We start from the raw sequence: 16858 nt of genomic DNA, 5'->3' as shown, positions 1-16858 counted from the left end.
CGTAGGAATAAGTATAAGAAAAGATGTTCTAAACACCTATGCCAAAAACTACAAAGCACTGCAAACTAAAATGAAAGACCTAACTAAATGAAGATATCTATCCATCCATCCATCCATCCATCCATGGATTGAAAGGCTCAATATTATTAAAATGTCTCTTCTCTCTAAATTGATCTAAAGACTTAGTGCATTATCGATCTAAACTCCAACAAGTGTTTAGAAGTGAAATTGATTGCAAAGTTTTTAGAGAACTGCAAAATGGTACAGAGTAACCAAAACAATGTTAAAAGAGAACGAAGTTGAAGGGGACTTATACTGGTCTAAGAATAGATACATGGATCAACTAGAGAGGTATCAATGAATATGTAATTATTTTGTCATAAGTGTCAAATCAACTCAATAGAAAATGAAGGACTTAGCCCTGGCTGGTTTGGCTCAGCATTGGAGCGTCGGCCTGTGAACCAAAGAGTCGCAGGTTCAATTCTGACCAAGGGCATGTATCTCGGTTGCAGTTCGGCCCAGGGCCTGGTCGGAGTCATGTGAGAGGCAACTGGCTGTGTCCCTCTTGTGTTGATGTTTCTCTCTCTCTTCCTCTCCCTCTCTCTCTAACTAAAGATAAATAGAAAAATTTCCTCAGGTGAGAATTGAAAATGAAGGGCTTAAAAATTGGTGCTGAGCCATGACCAGTTTGGCTCAGTGGTAGAGCATCAGCCAGCCTGCAAACCAATGAGTCCCAGGTTCAATTTCAGCAAAGGGCACGTATCTCGGTTGCGGTTCGTCCCCAGCCCTGGTCAGGATTGTATGGGAGGCAACCAGTAGATATGACCCTCTCACATTGATGTTCATCTCTCTCTCCCTGAAGATAAATAGAAAAATATTCTCAAGTGAGGATTTAAAAAAAAAAAAATGGTGCTGAAAAGCCTTGTATATTGGGACATAGGAGGGGGGTGGGGGCGATAAAGCTCACCACACACAAAAATAAATCTGAAACAGATCACAAACCTAAACTTGGGAAGGCCCACATAGAACAGAATGCAATTTGGAACTGGCAAGTATTTCTTACACAAGACATAAAAAACAATGAAACAATGAAAGTTTTAAAAAATGCTAATTTTGACTACATTAAATTTAAAACATCCATTCCTTAAGACCATACTTTAAGGGAGTGACGTGAAAAGACAAGCTATAAGAATGTGAGATGTTTGATACATCATCAACAAAGGGTTTACATCCAGAATATATGAATAATTCCTATAAAACAAGAACAATGTAGGTAATCCAATAAAATATGAGCACAACACTAGAAAAGAAACATCACAAAAGGAGAATATCCATGGCAAATCTACACATAAAAACCTCATTAAGAATTCAAGAAAATGAAAATTAAATCCACAATGAGATCCTGCTGCACAACTGCAACAAATGGCTAAAATGAAAACCAGACAATATACCAGGAATGAAAAGAATGTAAATAGTAACTCTGATGTGTTGCTGGAAGAGTTAACTGGCACACACATTTTGTTTAACTGGTAGTATCTATTAAAGTTGAACATATGAATACCTTATGATCCATTGCTGGTTAGGCAAGTATGTTTGAATTTTGCACTTTTCTGAATATGTATCATACTTTAAAAGCTTCACAATGAAACAAATATTAGGCCTCATATTTCCAGTTGTGTGTGTGTGTGTGTGTGTGTTTTAAGTGTTACGTTTTAATTATTTTTTAATCAATAACTCCAAATTACCTTGTAGAGGATTTGCATAGGTTTGGTGAGTTCCACATTTCTAAGGAAAGGTGCTAAATATTTGAATAAGTCAATCAGTAGCTGTGCATACATAGGCCATCCCTGAAAGAAAGAAATGTACATGAGTCTTACTTAGCTGCTATTCTGCCACCAAAAAACAGATGCAGAATCAGCTACACTGTGACTTCTTCATACTAATACAACTAGAGAATGCTGATGTAAGTACCTCTCTTAAAGACTGACTGGCATTAAAAAGGAATAAGCATAATTATGGAGGTAGTGAGAAACAAGCTGACTCCAGAAACTCCAGGACATGTAGGTCCTTGTGCCTGTAGCAAAATTTAAAGAATGGGAGAGGAACGTGAGGAAATTTCAGACAGACACAAAACACTTAGCCAACTGAGAAACTAACAGGTCTGAAGGCCTGAATCACGACCATTTCTTTTCCCAGACAGTTCCTCAACTCCTGGCAAATAACCTTATCCAATTTATATGAATCCAAACTTGGCCTGCTCAACATCCCCCAATTACACCAATTATCTTCATTCTTGGGGTAATTTTATTCAATCCTGGAAAGCACTTTTCCATCAAACAAAACTAACTCCATTCTTTCACTCTCTTTTTTGCTGAACACATACATAAGTAGTCACATTTTTCCTTGATCTGAAAGGCCAATCATGGGTAGTCATTTGTCATTTACTGTAAGATGGGAGAGGCTTTTCATGTTAACTGTGTTTGTGTTTATTCACAATTATATGAAAAACCTTTTTACTAACACTTGATCCTAATGTCTTCAAATACAGTGACCAATGGTCCTTAATCTTGTGTGAGAGTTTTTAGCACTTAAGAGTGCAACCATGTAAAACTGGCAGGTTCCAGTTTTACATAGATGTCTACAGAGGTGGTCCAAACTTTCAACTTTCTTTAGAAAGCCTTTAAGAGATTGACAGAGATAGCTCACAACAGACTTGGAGATGCAATATCATAATCACTGGAGCGAATCAGGCAAAGGCAATTAAGTACTCTCTGTGACTTGACTCCACATTCAACAGAAAAATTCCCAACTACACCTGGAAGAAGTGTAATTACTACTACTAAATGACTAATAGTACTAAATAAGCCCCAGGTAGTTACAGTCTTCATCTGTAGGAGATAAACTGCAGCCACACCTTCTGCTGTGGCGTATGTGCCAGCATTCTTGCAATAAATATCCGATGGGAGATCAATTCGAGCCAGGCATACACAAAGCCAGGAGCTTTGGTAGGCCTCAAGATGTGGAATGTATTGCTGAAAGAAGAAAACCTTTGTCAGAAGTACAGTCTAACTTAAATATAGTGAACACATGCATATAAGACAGGATGTGTTATGAATAAACATGCCTAAAACAAAAATTTGTTCTCAAATTTTAGTACACTAAAACATCAATCTTTACCAGGAAATCTCTATTTAATTGAACACTACTCACCAGAAAGCTGTAAGTGTCTGGAAGTTAATGGTTTCCAATACATGCTCAGGTGCATTAAGTTCCAAGAGCAGCATGATAAAAATTCGATGGTAGGGAAGCTGCTGAAATTCACTTTGCCGAACATCATGATCCTGAAGGAGAACTCCCACCACTATACCAAGGACCTAAATAAAGGGCACACAGATTATAGCTTTAAATCACGAAGATAATTATCTTACCACTCTCTAGAGTCATGCTTTTTTACCTTGCATCTTTAACCCAACATTAGAGGAAAGAACATATACTATTTGAATATGAAATTATATGCTGACAGCACTGATTTGATTTGGCCTGCAGAGTTCTGGGTTTTTTTCTTTGAATTTCAATACCCTTTGACCAGATATGTATACTCTCCACAGATCCCCAGTGATTTTGCTAAAGCTGTATAAATTAGCACGGTACATCGTATTTTATCATGTTATTACAATCTAACAGCCTAATTTTCCTGGTCTGACATGAAGTTGGCGAAAGGCAACTTCTAGTTCTTTGGTCACTTAGTAGGTAGGGACCAGGGAAACTATTAGGCTGCAGAAATGTCCTGCATTTCTTATACAATGAACTGTCCTGCGCTCCACTTGACTTTCCCAGTTAACAGTAAGGATTGTAACAACTTATTTGATTATGATACCTATTTGATTATGATAACCCAAGACCAAACTCAAAGTTCATTTTTGCATTATTTTACTATTCAAATTTCTAAGAATGCCACTATACAAATAAAAAGAAAACCGTACTTTGTTCCTTTTCAGAAAAATCAAGACAATGATTGCAATGTCACTCATGGTATTTGAGCTCCCAATCAATCTGTGTTATCAGCGACCCTATCTAGCCATCTCGTTCAGTGATTCTATATTTAAGAGCAAATTTCATAGTAACTAAATACCTTTTAGTTAGCATTACCCAACATTAACATACTGAAATACATTATTTGGGGGGGGGGGGGATCATATTCCTAAAAGTTGGTGATTACATTTACTTTACATATTACCTATAAATTTAATTTCAATACAGAAAAGGGGGTGTTACAAAATTTTTGGAAAAGAGTTGGGCCCTTAGAACCACTGATGCAGGCTTCAGGTGTACCAAGAATAAGGCAAGAAAGGATTTCAGACCTTATTCAGCAGATTAATCTTTGTGACAGTGTTGGTGGCCTCCCCTGAGTGCTTCACTAGCAGTGCAATGAGCCGGACAAAGGCATCCAGGTTGTGATAGCACTTGGCTCGGATCATGGTGGGATTAGCAGCAGGGTTATGCTGCTGCTCTGCCTGAGCACGGTAACTGATTTCAACACACATTTCAGTACACAGACGAAAGAACCTTGTTATGAGGTCATCGGTCTTCAGGATTCCTTGCTGGTGCATCTACCAAAGGAACAAAAACATAAAAACACAATAAGATAATACACACAAATTAACTTTTCATTTTCATATTTAAAAAATATTCTCATTTATTCCCATTGTCACATTTCTAATTTTTACTTTGTAAAAAAAGCTGCTATGAAAATGACTTGGCCATTAAGGACCCGTGACAGAATTGTTTAAGTTTAATGGAGAATATAAAAGGTGGAAACTGATAAACAACATGGCAAATTTGAACAGCAGTCCATAGCCAGATAATTTGAAAAATTAGCTATGCAAATTAAACCAATCTTCAGTAACGCACTAAAAGTCATATTAAGACATCCTGTCCAAGGTGTATTTTCCCCACAAAGATGAAATTATAGATTTTTCTTTCTCAGAGAAGATAATTATTTCCAATTGACTTAACCAAAGTTTTTGAAATTCCAACTAGCCTCACCAAGAAAATCAATAATTTGTGTAAGTCAGTACCCAATGAAAATACCCACAGATCATACCTAGTTATTTTAATATACATTAAGCCAGTTCAACATAAATTAAGTTAAAATAAAATAGGAAGGGCAAGTTTACTCTTCCAAAAAAGGATAAAATACAAATTTTATGACATATGATCTAGAAGTGAAGCAGCAGAAGTTATTTGACTAGTACAACAGAAGAGAAGACAGTGTAATAAGCATTAAGGCAGCAGAGGAAGGAGGTCAGTGCTTACTAAACAAAGAAACCAAGCCCAAAATAAACACTTGACTATTATCTTGGAAACTTTGATAAGCAATAAAACAGCTGAATTGACAGTCATGTACCCTAGCCAAGACAGAAGGCCAGCAAAGAGACTTTTGTACATTGAAATCTGAAAAGTTAACACGGGAGAAGAATTAATGACAGCCTGCTACATAATGAAGATGGAGCCTAAGGAAGGAAGAAAGAATTCTGAAAAGGATGCGAGAGAATAGAAAAGTGTAATACATTAACTTTTACAAATGGAGAGATGAGAGCTAATAAATAAGCCAGAAGAATAGCTGAGACAGGTGCCACATCCATACCCATGAAATACCAATGATCACAAAAACCAATTGATTCAAAATTCTTCCATCCAAATCAGAAATCAAACTATAAACATTCAGTAACAGCTTTTCAATAGGTATGTTTTGTAATTCCCTGCATTCTTTAAGGGGAGAAAGTTACTTAGCATGCATTTACTAAGTAACACTTATCTTGGAAAGTAAATCCAATTTCTAACTCCTAAAATTCAAAGCAGTTCTTCCACATTCAATTGTCTTTTATTTGAGAAAAGATCTAATCTGTAATCTTTCTTTGATGAGCACCTAAACTTTGGCCTCCGTTTAAAGAAATATAATGGTAAATCTGCAGAAATAAGCAGATATATCTCCCTGAACAAACATTACTAGAGTTCTACTAAAGGAATTCTAAGGCCGGATCAGGAAAAAAAGTACCACTCGTGCCAGCCAAGTAACATGATTAGGACATACTGACTGCTGGGTATGAATCCCTCCACAGTGGCTAAAAGCAGCCAGTGAGGATAAAAAACAGAATGCTCAATGATACTATGGCTCTCTTCGTACATTTTTTCATGTTCATGCAGTTCACAAATATTCCTGCCAAACCTAGTTTTTAGCTATGAAGTTATTTCCTAACACTTTAAAGTTCAATTTAGATCAAATAGAATAAAAATAAATACTGGGAACTAGTTCCCAAAAAGAACATGTTAATCAGTTTAGGTAGATAAGCTACTTTAGAGAATACAATTTAAAAGCTCTGCCATTTAAAAAAAAAAAATCAAGTTTTTAGTTTTATTATTTTTTAAACATGGGCTATTATGAGAACCTTATCATTAGTCCATAATCCCATCACTGATGATCAAGCTAATAAAATTAACACAGGTACACCTGGCAATTTCATTATTCATTATCTGACCTATTGTACTTGGTAGCTGTGACAACTGAAATGGGATAAACAGAACTTAAAGGGGACGACTAGGAATGTTGACTTTACTGCTTAGTGACCAATGATGAAACAAATAAGCTGTATCAATTTAATGGGGTAATGATGATGACATTTTTGGTTTACATGAGTATGGAGGTAACTGTCTGACCACAGGTACATAATACTGAACTTTAATATTGGAGGTATCACATCCTACTTATGTTGAATAAAAAGCACCTTTCTTTCCAAAAGCTCTACCTGTCCAACAAACGCAGAGAAAGCTTTGGTACTGTCACGGCCAGCTGCTGCTGAATGGTAGAGATTCACCCATTCCCTCAGAAGATACTCTGCCTTCTCCCTCAGGCCTGGAGGATCATCGTACTCTGAGGCTTGAGAGATCCCAGAATGCATCATAAAGTTAGGGCCTCCATGAGCACGATCAATCATTGCTTCATAGTTGGATCGCACTACTTCCATCAGCTGGGGCAATCTAGTACAATAAATCCAGAGTGAAAATCAGTCTACTCATGGTTGTGATTTCATAGACATACAGTTGGACAACTTGCTTATTTAGTAGAAACCACAAGAGTGATGATCACTTTATCATTTCCATATTTAAAACTACCCTTGGTCTCTTCGTTTCTGTTTACTCAGGAGGACAACACAATATGCAAATAACTGACCTTAGTTAAGCCACTTCTTGACCAAAAAATGGTGCCCATTGAAATGGAGCTGATGTTCATGGTCAACAAGCATTCACTGCATCCCTACTATAAAATATTGACTGTGTACCTATTATATAACATGATTTGTTACTTATCTTAATTCTCAACAGCTCTTTGAGATATTATTTCCATTTTATACATAAAACAGACTTAAGGAGGATAAATCAACTTGCCTAAAATCAGATAGATTTTAAGTGGCAGAGCCAGGGCTTAAACACAGGACTCTGACACCAAGCCTAATACTGTATGTACTGCTCTACAGCAAGAAGACTTGGCAGTTAGTTAAGCTTTCATACTTCAAGGGACAATATTAGGCCTCTCTAAAGCTTACCATAAGTTGTAGATAAAGCAGTTATAACAGGTAATGTTAGTAAGTCTGCACATTCATTTCTAAAGCTCTGAGAATGCTGAATACAAAAATATCCCAAGCATTTTATCCTCACCCTTCTGGAGCATTGCCTCTGGAGTGAGCATTAATTCTCATGAGGGTTTCAATGGTGTGGAACAGATCTGCTTCAGTAATATGGGCAACACTCCTTTCATCCACCAGCAGGATTTTTACTAATTGCATAGCAAAGGCGACAGCCATGTAGTTTAAACCATTCTCCATTGACTGGCAACAAAGAAAGCACAATGTAAGAAAGACAACAGTTAACAGCAAATATATTTCCCAAGTATCAGCGTGCCCCTTCTCCTGTTTAGGTAAACTTCCATACCTGAGCTAGGTGAAGATCATACTGCTGCATATTAACCAAATGATTGCGAATTAGCAACTCCACTGCCTCCACATTGTATTTATATTCATCCCGACATTCAATTAGGCACCTAGAAAAAGTCAGTATTTCTTTATTCATATAAGCGTAACCATAGTGCATCCGGTAAAATAAAGAACCCATTTTATCCAACGATAATTTGTTCCAAACTAAGGATGTCTTCAGAACCAAATGAAAATCCGTATACAAGATTTAAAATATCCAGTAATGAAGTAGAACGCTAGCTTTGCTTTCAAAGCCTAGAAAACACAGCATTCCAAGCCCTGGCCAGTGTGTGGTTGGTCATACTGTGCGCACTAACAGGTCACTGGTTTGATTCCCGGTCAGGGCACATGCTGGGACTGTGGGCTCAATCCCAAGTAGAGGACGTACAGGAGGCAGCCCATCAATGTTTCTCTCTGTCTCCCTTCCCCTCTTAAAAAAAAAAAAAAAATCAATAAAAATATATTCTTTTTAAAAAGGCATTCCATTTAAGACATTAAAATATTTATATATGAACACCACTGCTATAAAAACAATGCAACCTTTTAAAACCAATAATCTACAATTTATTCCCCAAAGTAAGGTACTAGTTTTTCTGTAACTGTTATGGCCACCAGATGGGGAAAGGACAACCATTCAACAATTCTCTCTACTTACAATTAGAAATTACAAATGTCCCATTTACCTTCTAGATTAAAGGGAAACCTCTAGACCTAAACAGAGCCATGTATATCAGAAGGAAGTCCAATAAATATTACTCTTTTAAGATGGCTACTGCCCTGGCCGGTTTGGCTCAGTGGTTAGAGCGTCGGCCTGTGGTCCAGAGAGACCCGGGTTCGGTTCCCGCTAAGGGCATGTACTTCAGTTGCAGTTTGTCCCCGGCCCTGGTTGGTCGTGCGGGTGGCAGCCACTCGATGTGTCCCTTCATGTCGATGTTTCTCCCTCTCTCTCCCTTCCTCTCTCTCCCTCCCATTCTATCTGTACAAAAAATGGAAAAATATCCTCGGGTGAGGATTAAAAAAAAAATTCCATGCTTTTGCCCTGGCCGGTTTGGCTCAGCGGTTAGAGCGTTGGCCTGCGGTCCGGAGAGACCCGGGTTCGGTTCCCGCTAAGGGCATGTACCTCGGTTGCAGTTTGTCCCCGGCCCTGGTTGGTCGTGCGGGTGGCAGCCACTCGATGTGTCCCTTTCACATCGATGTTTCTCTCTCTCTCTCCCTCCTGCTCTATCTGAACAAAGAATGAAAAAAGTGTCCTCGGGTGAGGATAAAAAAAAAATAAAAAAATAAAAAAAAAAAAATAAGATGGCTACAGACCTTGTGATTTGTTTGTTACACCATGGAGACCCATATGCCCGGCCATCTTGAAGAGCCTTCAAGACCAAGAGGTGGCATTCCCTGTAGCGCAGCAGCAGGTCAGCATCAGCACCACTTGTGGCATCTAGTAAGCCCTCTACAGCCTATGAAGAAAAAAAAAAAAGAGTTCAGAACCATGGAAAATATAGTACTCAGCCCCACTATCAAAGCCATAAACCAAACCTTAATGCTACAAGTTACCTTCTAGGGCCCAGAGTTAACCATTTCTCCACTCACCAAAGTTCTTTTCACTTACCTAGTTCTATCTGGTTTATGCTCATTTTGCATTCTTCACTGTAACATAAGGCTCCGCTGTCCCTTTAGAGTCAAAATCCAATGCTCTCAACCCACCCCGTACTGTTACCCAAATACTTGCATCAATGTGTCCCTTAAAATCTAACTGGCTATATTTTAGTTTCCTGAATAATCTTATTTCCAGAAAATCTTGCCTTAAAAAGATTTCCCACTTTACCATTTTTAACTGCCATGACTAAATTCTAATCTGGAGAAAACCACCTGCTTGTTATTGGACAGAACTTGCTTTATATTATATTTTAAAATCTTAAATGCAGCTTAAATAGATAATAGTGCAGGTCACCGTATGTTTACAAACCTAGTTTCTTCTGAAAGTAATAGTTCAAGAACCTACCTTCTGGAGCAATCCAAGAGCAGCTATGGCATCCCGAGAGTTTCGAGATAACACTACAACCTCCAAAAGACTTCTAAGAGCCTGAGCTTGAGGGTTCATCGCCAAAGTTGGTGGAATGGCATGTAGGTGCTGCTCTAGTTCTGTAATGCACTTATCATAAATTTGAGCTACATCATCTGTTGCCCAAGCTTGCTGTTTTAAGAGAAGGAAACAACCAAAAAAGAGAAACATTTTAAAGATTTTTCATTGGCACATGTAGCAACTGAAGTCTTTTTTCCCCCCATTAAAACATGGAGGGGCGCCCTGGTCAGTGTGGCTCAGTTGTTTGGAACATCCACCCATACACCAAAAGGTAGCAGGTTTGATCCCTAGTTGTGGTGTGTACAGGGGGCAACCAATCAATGTTTCCTTCATATTGATGCTTCTCTCTAAAATGAATTTAAAAAACATTTTTAAAAAAGGACAATATTGGGACATTTTGTAAGACCCGAATGAGGTCTAAGGATTAGATGGTATTAATGAAACAGCATTAGCTTTCTGCTTTTAATGGTTGTACTATGGTCTACAGGAGAATGTCTCTGTAAGAGCGGGACAACAAGGTCAGCACAATATGTTCAAATGGCTCAGAGGGAAAATGTTTCCCCCTAAAATTTTTACTTTTCTATAAATAATGGTTTTAAAATGTTTTTGTTTTTTTATTTATTGATTTTGAGAGGAGGAAAACAAACATCAATAATGGGTCCAATTCCCAGTGGGGGGTATGCAGGAGGTGGCTAATCAATGTTCTCTCTCATCGATGTTTCTCTCTCATTTTCCATTCCTCTTTGTAAAAATCAATCAAAAAAAAAGGAAAAACAAAGAACCATTGGTGAGAGGGAACATCGATTGGCCATCTCCTGTATGTCCCTCACTTGGAATCAGGCCCACAACCCAGGCATGTGCCCCGACCAAAATAGAACCAGCCAGCCACCTCTTGGTGCATGGGTCGATTCCCAATCAAGGGCACATACCTGGGTTGTAGGTTCGATCCCCGGCACTGGTTGGGTTCGTGCAGAAGACAACCAATCGGTGTCTCTCTCTCACACAGATGTTTCTCTCTCTCCTTCTCTTCCTCCCTCCGTCCCACTCTATCTGAAAAAAATCAATGGAAAAATATCCTCAGGTGAGGATTAAAAAACAAAATAAAATAAACAACAAAAACACATAAATCATTTAAAAAATAAAATAAAATCTTTTTAAAAGAAAAAACAGGGAAGTCATATAAATTCCTCTAATTAGACCAAATATGAAAGATAAATCTTCCCAGCTGGTGTGGCTCTGTGAATTGAGCATTATCCCATGGACTGATTCCCGGTCAGGGCACATGCCCAGGTTTCAAGTGCAATCCCCAGTAGGGGGCATGCAGGAGGCAGCTGATGGGTGTATCTCTCATATCGATGTTTCTCTCTCTTAAAAAAAAAAAAAGATAACCCCATGGATATTAAAAAAAAAAAAAAAATCCCCTGTATACCATGTTAATCTCATACAGAGAATACCTATACTCAACAATAACTGGGTAGTTTTTTTCCTACTTTAACTTCAGCTCCCAGGAAGCGAGTTCCAGATTAGACAAAAACACTCAAACTAAACTGTTAAACTCAATTTAAACCAAGGAAAGTATTTACCTTCATGGGTTGAGCTAAAAATCCCGTGGGCTGACTTAAATCATTCGTAGGCAAGAAGCCAGGCACATTACGTGCAAATTCTTCATAAACAGCCAACTGCTTTGGGTCCACACCACCAACCTTGGAAGAAGAAAACCTATTTTGACAGGAACCTCTTCACAAATCAAAAGGAAACTTTTTTTGAAAGTGGCAAATTTGCATGGAAGTAAGCACAGGGGTTCTGAGAAGGGACACAGGAGTCATTACAGTGTGTAATAGCATGAATGAGTATGCATGTGCACATGTACACACACACAGTGTTTCCCATTTCCCTGAATCCTGTCAGTCATCCTCAATCATTAATTCATTAGGAGTTTTTCTACTGGAAAATGCCTCATACAGGACCATACCACTACCAATTCTCCAATGGAGCTAGTTTTAAAATGATCAAATGTGTTACCATCTTCTTGTCACCAATAAGCAACTAACAATAAAAACACAAGTAGCCAAAGGGAAGACCAAGCTGGGAAACATAAAAACTAACGGGCATATGAACTCTTTTAGTGGCACTTCTACAACTAGGGGCTGGGGGCGCACATCTTACCTATAGCTTCTCCACAGGTTGCCTTTATGTAAAATTCTACTAAGGTGAGATACTTTTTCTCAAAAAACTAACCCCTCTGCCCTAGTACCTAGTGAAGAGTTTAAGCAACAAGAACAGAAAGAAAACAAAGATGGGGCAGGGAGAGACAGCCCTCAATTCTTACTTTCAGCCTGATTTGCTCTGGCATCCGCTCAGCTTGGTATGTTAACACAACAGGATCACAGTACCTGCGCCCTTCTTGCCTAGCATGTTTTCTGAGCTCAAATTCCTGCAAATAAAAAAAAGTCACTGAGGTTCTTGTTATGAGGCACTTTCTTAAAGACAAAAAAGAAAAATCCTTAAAAGGCAAATGCTAAACACTTACAGTCGCTAATCTCTTGTCCATTTCAGGGCCTGCTTTTTCTACTGCAGTCTTCTGAATAAAACAGCAAGCTAATTCACAATTATCCTGAGCTAATTGAGCAGCTGCCTGATCCATCATTTCCCTTTGTTGTGGGGATGCAGTCTATTGGGAGGAGAGATGCAAAAAAAAGATTTAAAGCTTTCTGTGGATAGACAAGACAGATAGGCTAATAGGAAACGCAGTGTTTAGACATACAAATTTAAAAGTTTTGACTACTTATGACTCATTAGCTATGACCATTAAAATAGTCTAACAATCCTCTTCATCTTTAAGATGAAAGTAACATTCACCTAAAACATCTTACCGGGTTTCTGTGAAGATGGTAAACAATATGAAAACAAAAAGGCAGTAAACAAAGGCATGATAACGATAACATCTGAGACCCAAATTAATAACTGAGTTACTTATACTGTGTGTAGGTACATACGAAATCACTTTAAATATTTTGCACTGTTCTATTCCAAGTGGTTTAATTTAAATTCTTCATGGTAGCCCTAGCCGGTTTGGCTCAGCGATTAGAGCATCAGCCTGCGGTCCAGAGAGACCTGGGTTCGGTTCCCACTAGGGGTGCTTGCCTCGGTTGCAGTTTGTCCCCGGCCTTGGTTGGTCGTGCAGATGGCAGCCACTCGACGTGTCCCTTTCACATCGATGTTTCTCTCTCTCCCTCCCACTCTATCTGAACAAAAAATGGAAAAAAATTTCCTTGGGTGAGGATTTAAAAAATAAAAAAAATCTTCACAGTAAACTAAATCAAGATTATTATTAACTTATGCATTTTTTTTAAAAATCCTTTCTGCCAAGGCCAATTATGCTCAGTGGTTAGAGCACTGGCTCATGGACCAAAATAGTCTCAGGTTCAATTCTAGTCAAGGGCACGTGCCTGGGTTGCAGTTCCATCTCTGGCCCCAGTCGGGGCAGGAGGTAAGTCATTGATGTGTCTCTCTCACATCAATGTTTCTCTCTCCCTCCCTCCCTTCCACTTTTCTCTAAAAAAAAAAAAAAAAATATCCTCAGGTGCCTGGCTGGTATGAATAAGTAGACTGAGCATCGACCTAAGGACTGAGAGGGTCCTGGTTCAATTCCTGGTCAGGGCACATGCCCAGGTTGCAGGCTCAATCCCCAGTAGAGGGCATGCAGGAGGCAGAGGATTAATGCTTCTCTCTCACACTGATGTTTCTCTCTTTCCCTTCCTCTTTCTCTAAACAATCAATAAAAACATTTTTTAAAATCCTTAGGTGAGGATTAACAAAAAGAGAGAGAGAGAGAGAAATCCTTTACTTCTTTAAAGCAATAAATATTCAGGTATCTGCTGTCAAACACTGTGTTGAAGATACAATAGTAAACAAAAAGATGTCAGACAAAAATGGTGACTATTAGAGTAAGTAGAAATGCAAAGAAAAGAAACTCAGACAAGCAGCAATCAGTTTTGTGCTACAGCACAGAAATAATCAACTTACACGAAGGGCTGAGGCAAAACTATTTTTCAGGTTGGTGGATATGCTCATGAGCAAAGGTTCCCTGCAAGTAATCATAGCCATTCCAGCTGTCAAGTTCCGCATCATGTGATGAGCTGCTATTCGCATTCGAGATTCCTCAGAATCCAGGGCAAAATCTTTCCTGACTATCTGTTCACAAGTAGTCATGGCAATCTTAATTGATCGATCCACCACAGGATGGACCAACTCCTGGACAGCCCGTTCAATGGCTTGGCGCACACACTGCTTCAACTGTGGATGGGCTTGAAACAAGGGAATCTAGGTGGGAAAAAACAAGTTATGTCAACAGATTGTTTAAATAAAACAACCCAATCTCCATCAATCACACCCATGATTTTAGAATTACTTCAAGTTTACCACTAACTACCAATTTCTACTTGAAAATAAAAAGCTCATGAATCAAAAATTGGGCTACAAAGAGGGAGTAGTATTAAGTATACTTTGCGATGCAGATAATACATAAGTCTTTGATTTTTAAAAAGTTCTATAGTTCATTACAACATGCATCACCTAAAGACACACTACTTGCTTAGACAAAATATGTGACTCAAGTACTCCTTTAAAAAGTAACTTCTTGCCCTGGCTGGCTTGACTCAACAGTTAGAGCGTTGGCTTATAGACTGAAGAGTCTTGGGTTTGATTGCCAGTCAAGGGCATGTACCTTGGTTACAGGTTTGATCTTCAGCCCCTGTTGGGATGGGGCGGGAGGCAACCAATTGATGTGTGTGTGTGTCTCTCTCTCCCCCCCCTCCTTCCTCCCTCACACTCTAAAAAGCAATGAAAAAATATCCTTGGGTGAGAATTAAAAAAAAAAAAAAAAAAAGTAACTTTAGTAGCTTTGAAAAATGGAAAAAGATCCAAGTTTACATAAAAAATGCTTTCTACAAAACTTTTATTTCTACATGGAAGGTGTGGGAAGCAACCAATCGATGTGTCTCTCTCACATCCTCACATCGATGTTTCTCTCTTCCTCCCTTCATCTCTTCCATCTCTTCCAGAAAATCAATGGAGAAAATATCCTAGGGTAAGGATCAACAATGACAAAAGCTCAACAAATGTTAAGTTAAGCATAATAAAAGACAGAAGATAATCAATTATCACTCTGAATATAAAGAGTAAAATATAGCCTATAAGTACAGGAAAAAAGATTTATGGGAAGTTATTTTATGACATTAGACCAGACTGACTCCCAGAACCCGGGCACAGAAACAAAGTATAAAGTTACTTCTAGATCTTAACCTGGAGATTTTATATACACACATGAATCAGCTCAGTTTCAGCTATCTGCCTAAAGAAATGGCTAATGCAAGGGTAAGGTGACATGATAATGGTATAAACTGAGAATCTTCTGACCTGAGCAAGAAATTCTTAGAGATTGTGATTATATAGGGTGGGGCAAAAATACATTTATAGTTGTTTGTATTGAAAATAACACAATAATAAACAAAAATAAATTGTTCTGCATACCCACAACTGTAAACCGACTTTTGTCCCCCTGTGTACTGCCAGCTGTCTTTTTTTTTAAATAGCATTTAAGTACATTTCATAGGTACTTAGCAAACAAGCTATCATTGCAAACACTCACAACCTCCATTTCAGAAAGGCTAGATGTCAAGTGGAAGAAAAATATCAAAAGCCAGATCTGCACTGCTACTCACTTCTCCATCAGTCTTGGTCGAAATAAAAACACATACATTGGGTTGAGGGTCAAGGATGGTTCCAAATTTCTGCCATCCTAATACTGCAGGGCATGCCTCTCTTGGTTTGCATAGGGAGCCAGTTGCCAATTTTAATCATGGGTTCAGATATATAAATGATACCTAGTCACAATGACTATTTTTAGAGTTGAAAAAAATCCCAGCTATTCTACACAATAGAGTTCCTAATTCCTGCTCTCTGCACAAACACCTACAACACCTAGGAATACAGAAAGGGGGGAAGGGAAGGTGACCAATGTCACAAACTAGAAGTTGAGGGACAGGATGGTGTTTACTTACTGTTGGGTTTAGAGTAATGTGTGGTGCCAGGCCTGCAAGGGAATAGACATTGATGTCATGATAGCTGTATTGTGGCTGTGGTGGAACAGTGGCTGTACAGGTGGTACTGGTGGCTGGTGTTGTAGAAGTTGCTAAAAGAAAAGAAATAAAATAAGAGCTAATAAAAAGAGCATACTTCTTGAATTTACTATAAAACTTTATTTCATGAAATTGGATTAGAGGGTGGGGTGTAGGGGGATGGCACAGACCACATATTCCCCACGATGAACTATCATAAGAAAAATTCTGTTATTCAACAGATTTGAACAAAGCATGCAAAACTATGTCAGTGGCAGTGCCCATAGCACAGAAATCAATTGACGGCTCATGCCACATTTGCAAGCCCAAACCTTGTATTATTCCTTATTATAGATGTGTTATTTTCAACCTAGGCTGTTCCTTGGTTCCACCCAGGGATTTTTTAGCTACTGAGAGGGCTATGAGAAAAAGAAAAACTGGTTTATTCTAACCATACTTTCCAATCATTTGTTCACTATCTCTATTGCTCCCCCCTTCCTACTATCTTGACCTAGATAAAGTAATCCACTCCCCTGGCAGGTCTAACTGGTCTGGTCATGCCCAGATTTGAGGAATAACACAGGCTATCATGCCACTGAATCCTTTCTGAGACATCAAACAATATAAAT

At 38.5% G+C, this 16858-nt stretch overlaps 1 protein-coding gene across 18 annotated transcripts in view; it reads right to left on the bottom strand.

Moving 5' to 3' along the window:
* The window catches only part of CNOT1 (CCR4-NOT transcription complex subunit 1), a 98285-nt gene that overhangs the window by 8626 nt on the left and 72801 nt on the right, over window positions 1-16858 (bottom strand). For 11 of the 18 annotated variants that reach the window (XR_004961093.1, XM_036274296.1, XM_036274298.1 and 8 more), the window contains 14 exons: window positions 16173-16303; window positions 14137-14433; window positions 12641-12781; window positions 12440-12544; window positions 11694-11813; window positions 10030-10221; window positions 9342-9484; window positions 7990-8098; window positions 7717-7886; window positions 6786-7038; window positions 4362-4610; window positions 3211-3374; window positions 2915-3032; window positions 1746-1847 (listed from right to left, as the gene is read on the bottom strand). Coding sequence is in view for 17 of the 18 variants with exons in the window: in XM_036274296.1 (XP_036130189.1) it covers window positions 1746-1847; window positions 2915-3032; window positions 3211-3374; window positions 4362-4610; window positions 6786-7038; window positions 7717-7886; window positions 7990-8098; window positions 9342-9484; window positions 10030-10221; window positions 11694-11813; window positions 12440-12544; window positions 12641-12781; window positions 14137-14433; window positions 16173-16303 (2294 nt within the window). In the remaining variant the exon portion in view is untranslated. The other 7 variants (XM_036274300.1, XM_036274313.1, XM_036274301.1 and 4 more) reach the window with 4 other exon arrangements.

The sequence above is a fragment of the Molossus molossus genome, unplaced genomic scaffold (genome assembly GCF_014108415.1).
Source record: "Molossus molossus isolate mMolMol1 unplaced genomic scaffold, mMolMol1.p scaffold_m16_p_21, whole genome shotgun sequence".
NCBI classification, from domain to species: Eukaryota; Metazoa; Chordata; class Mammalia; order Chiroptera; family Molossidae; genus Molossus; species Molossus molossus.
The sequence above is the reverse complement of the archived record's forward strand: the minus strand, read 5'-3'. Positions and strand labels throughout refer to the sequence as shown.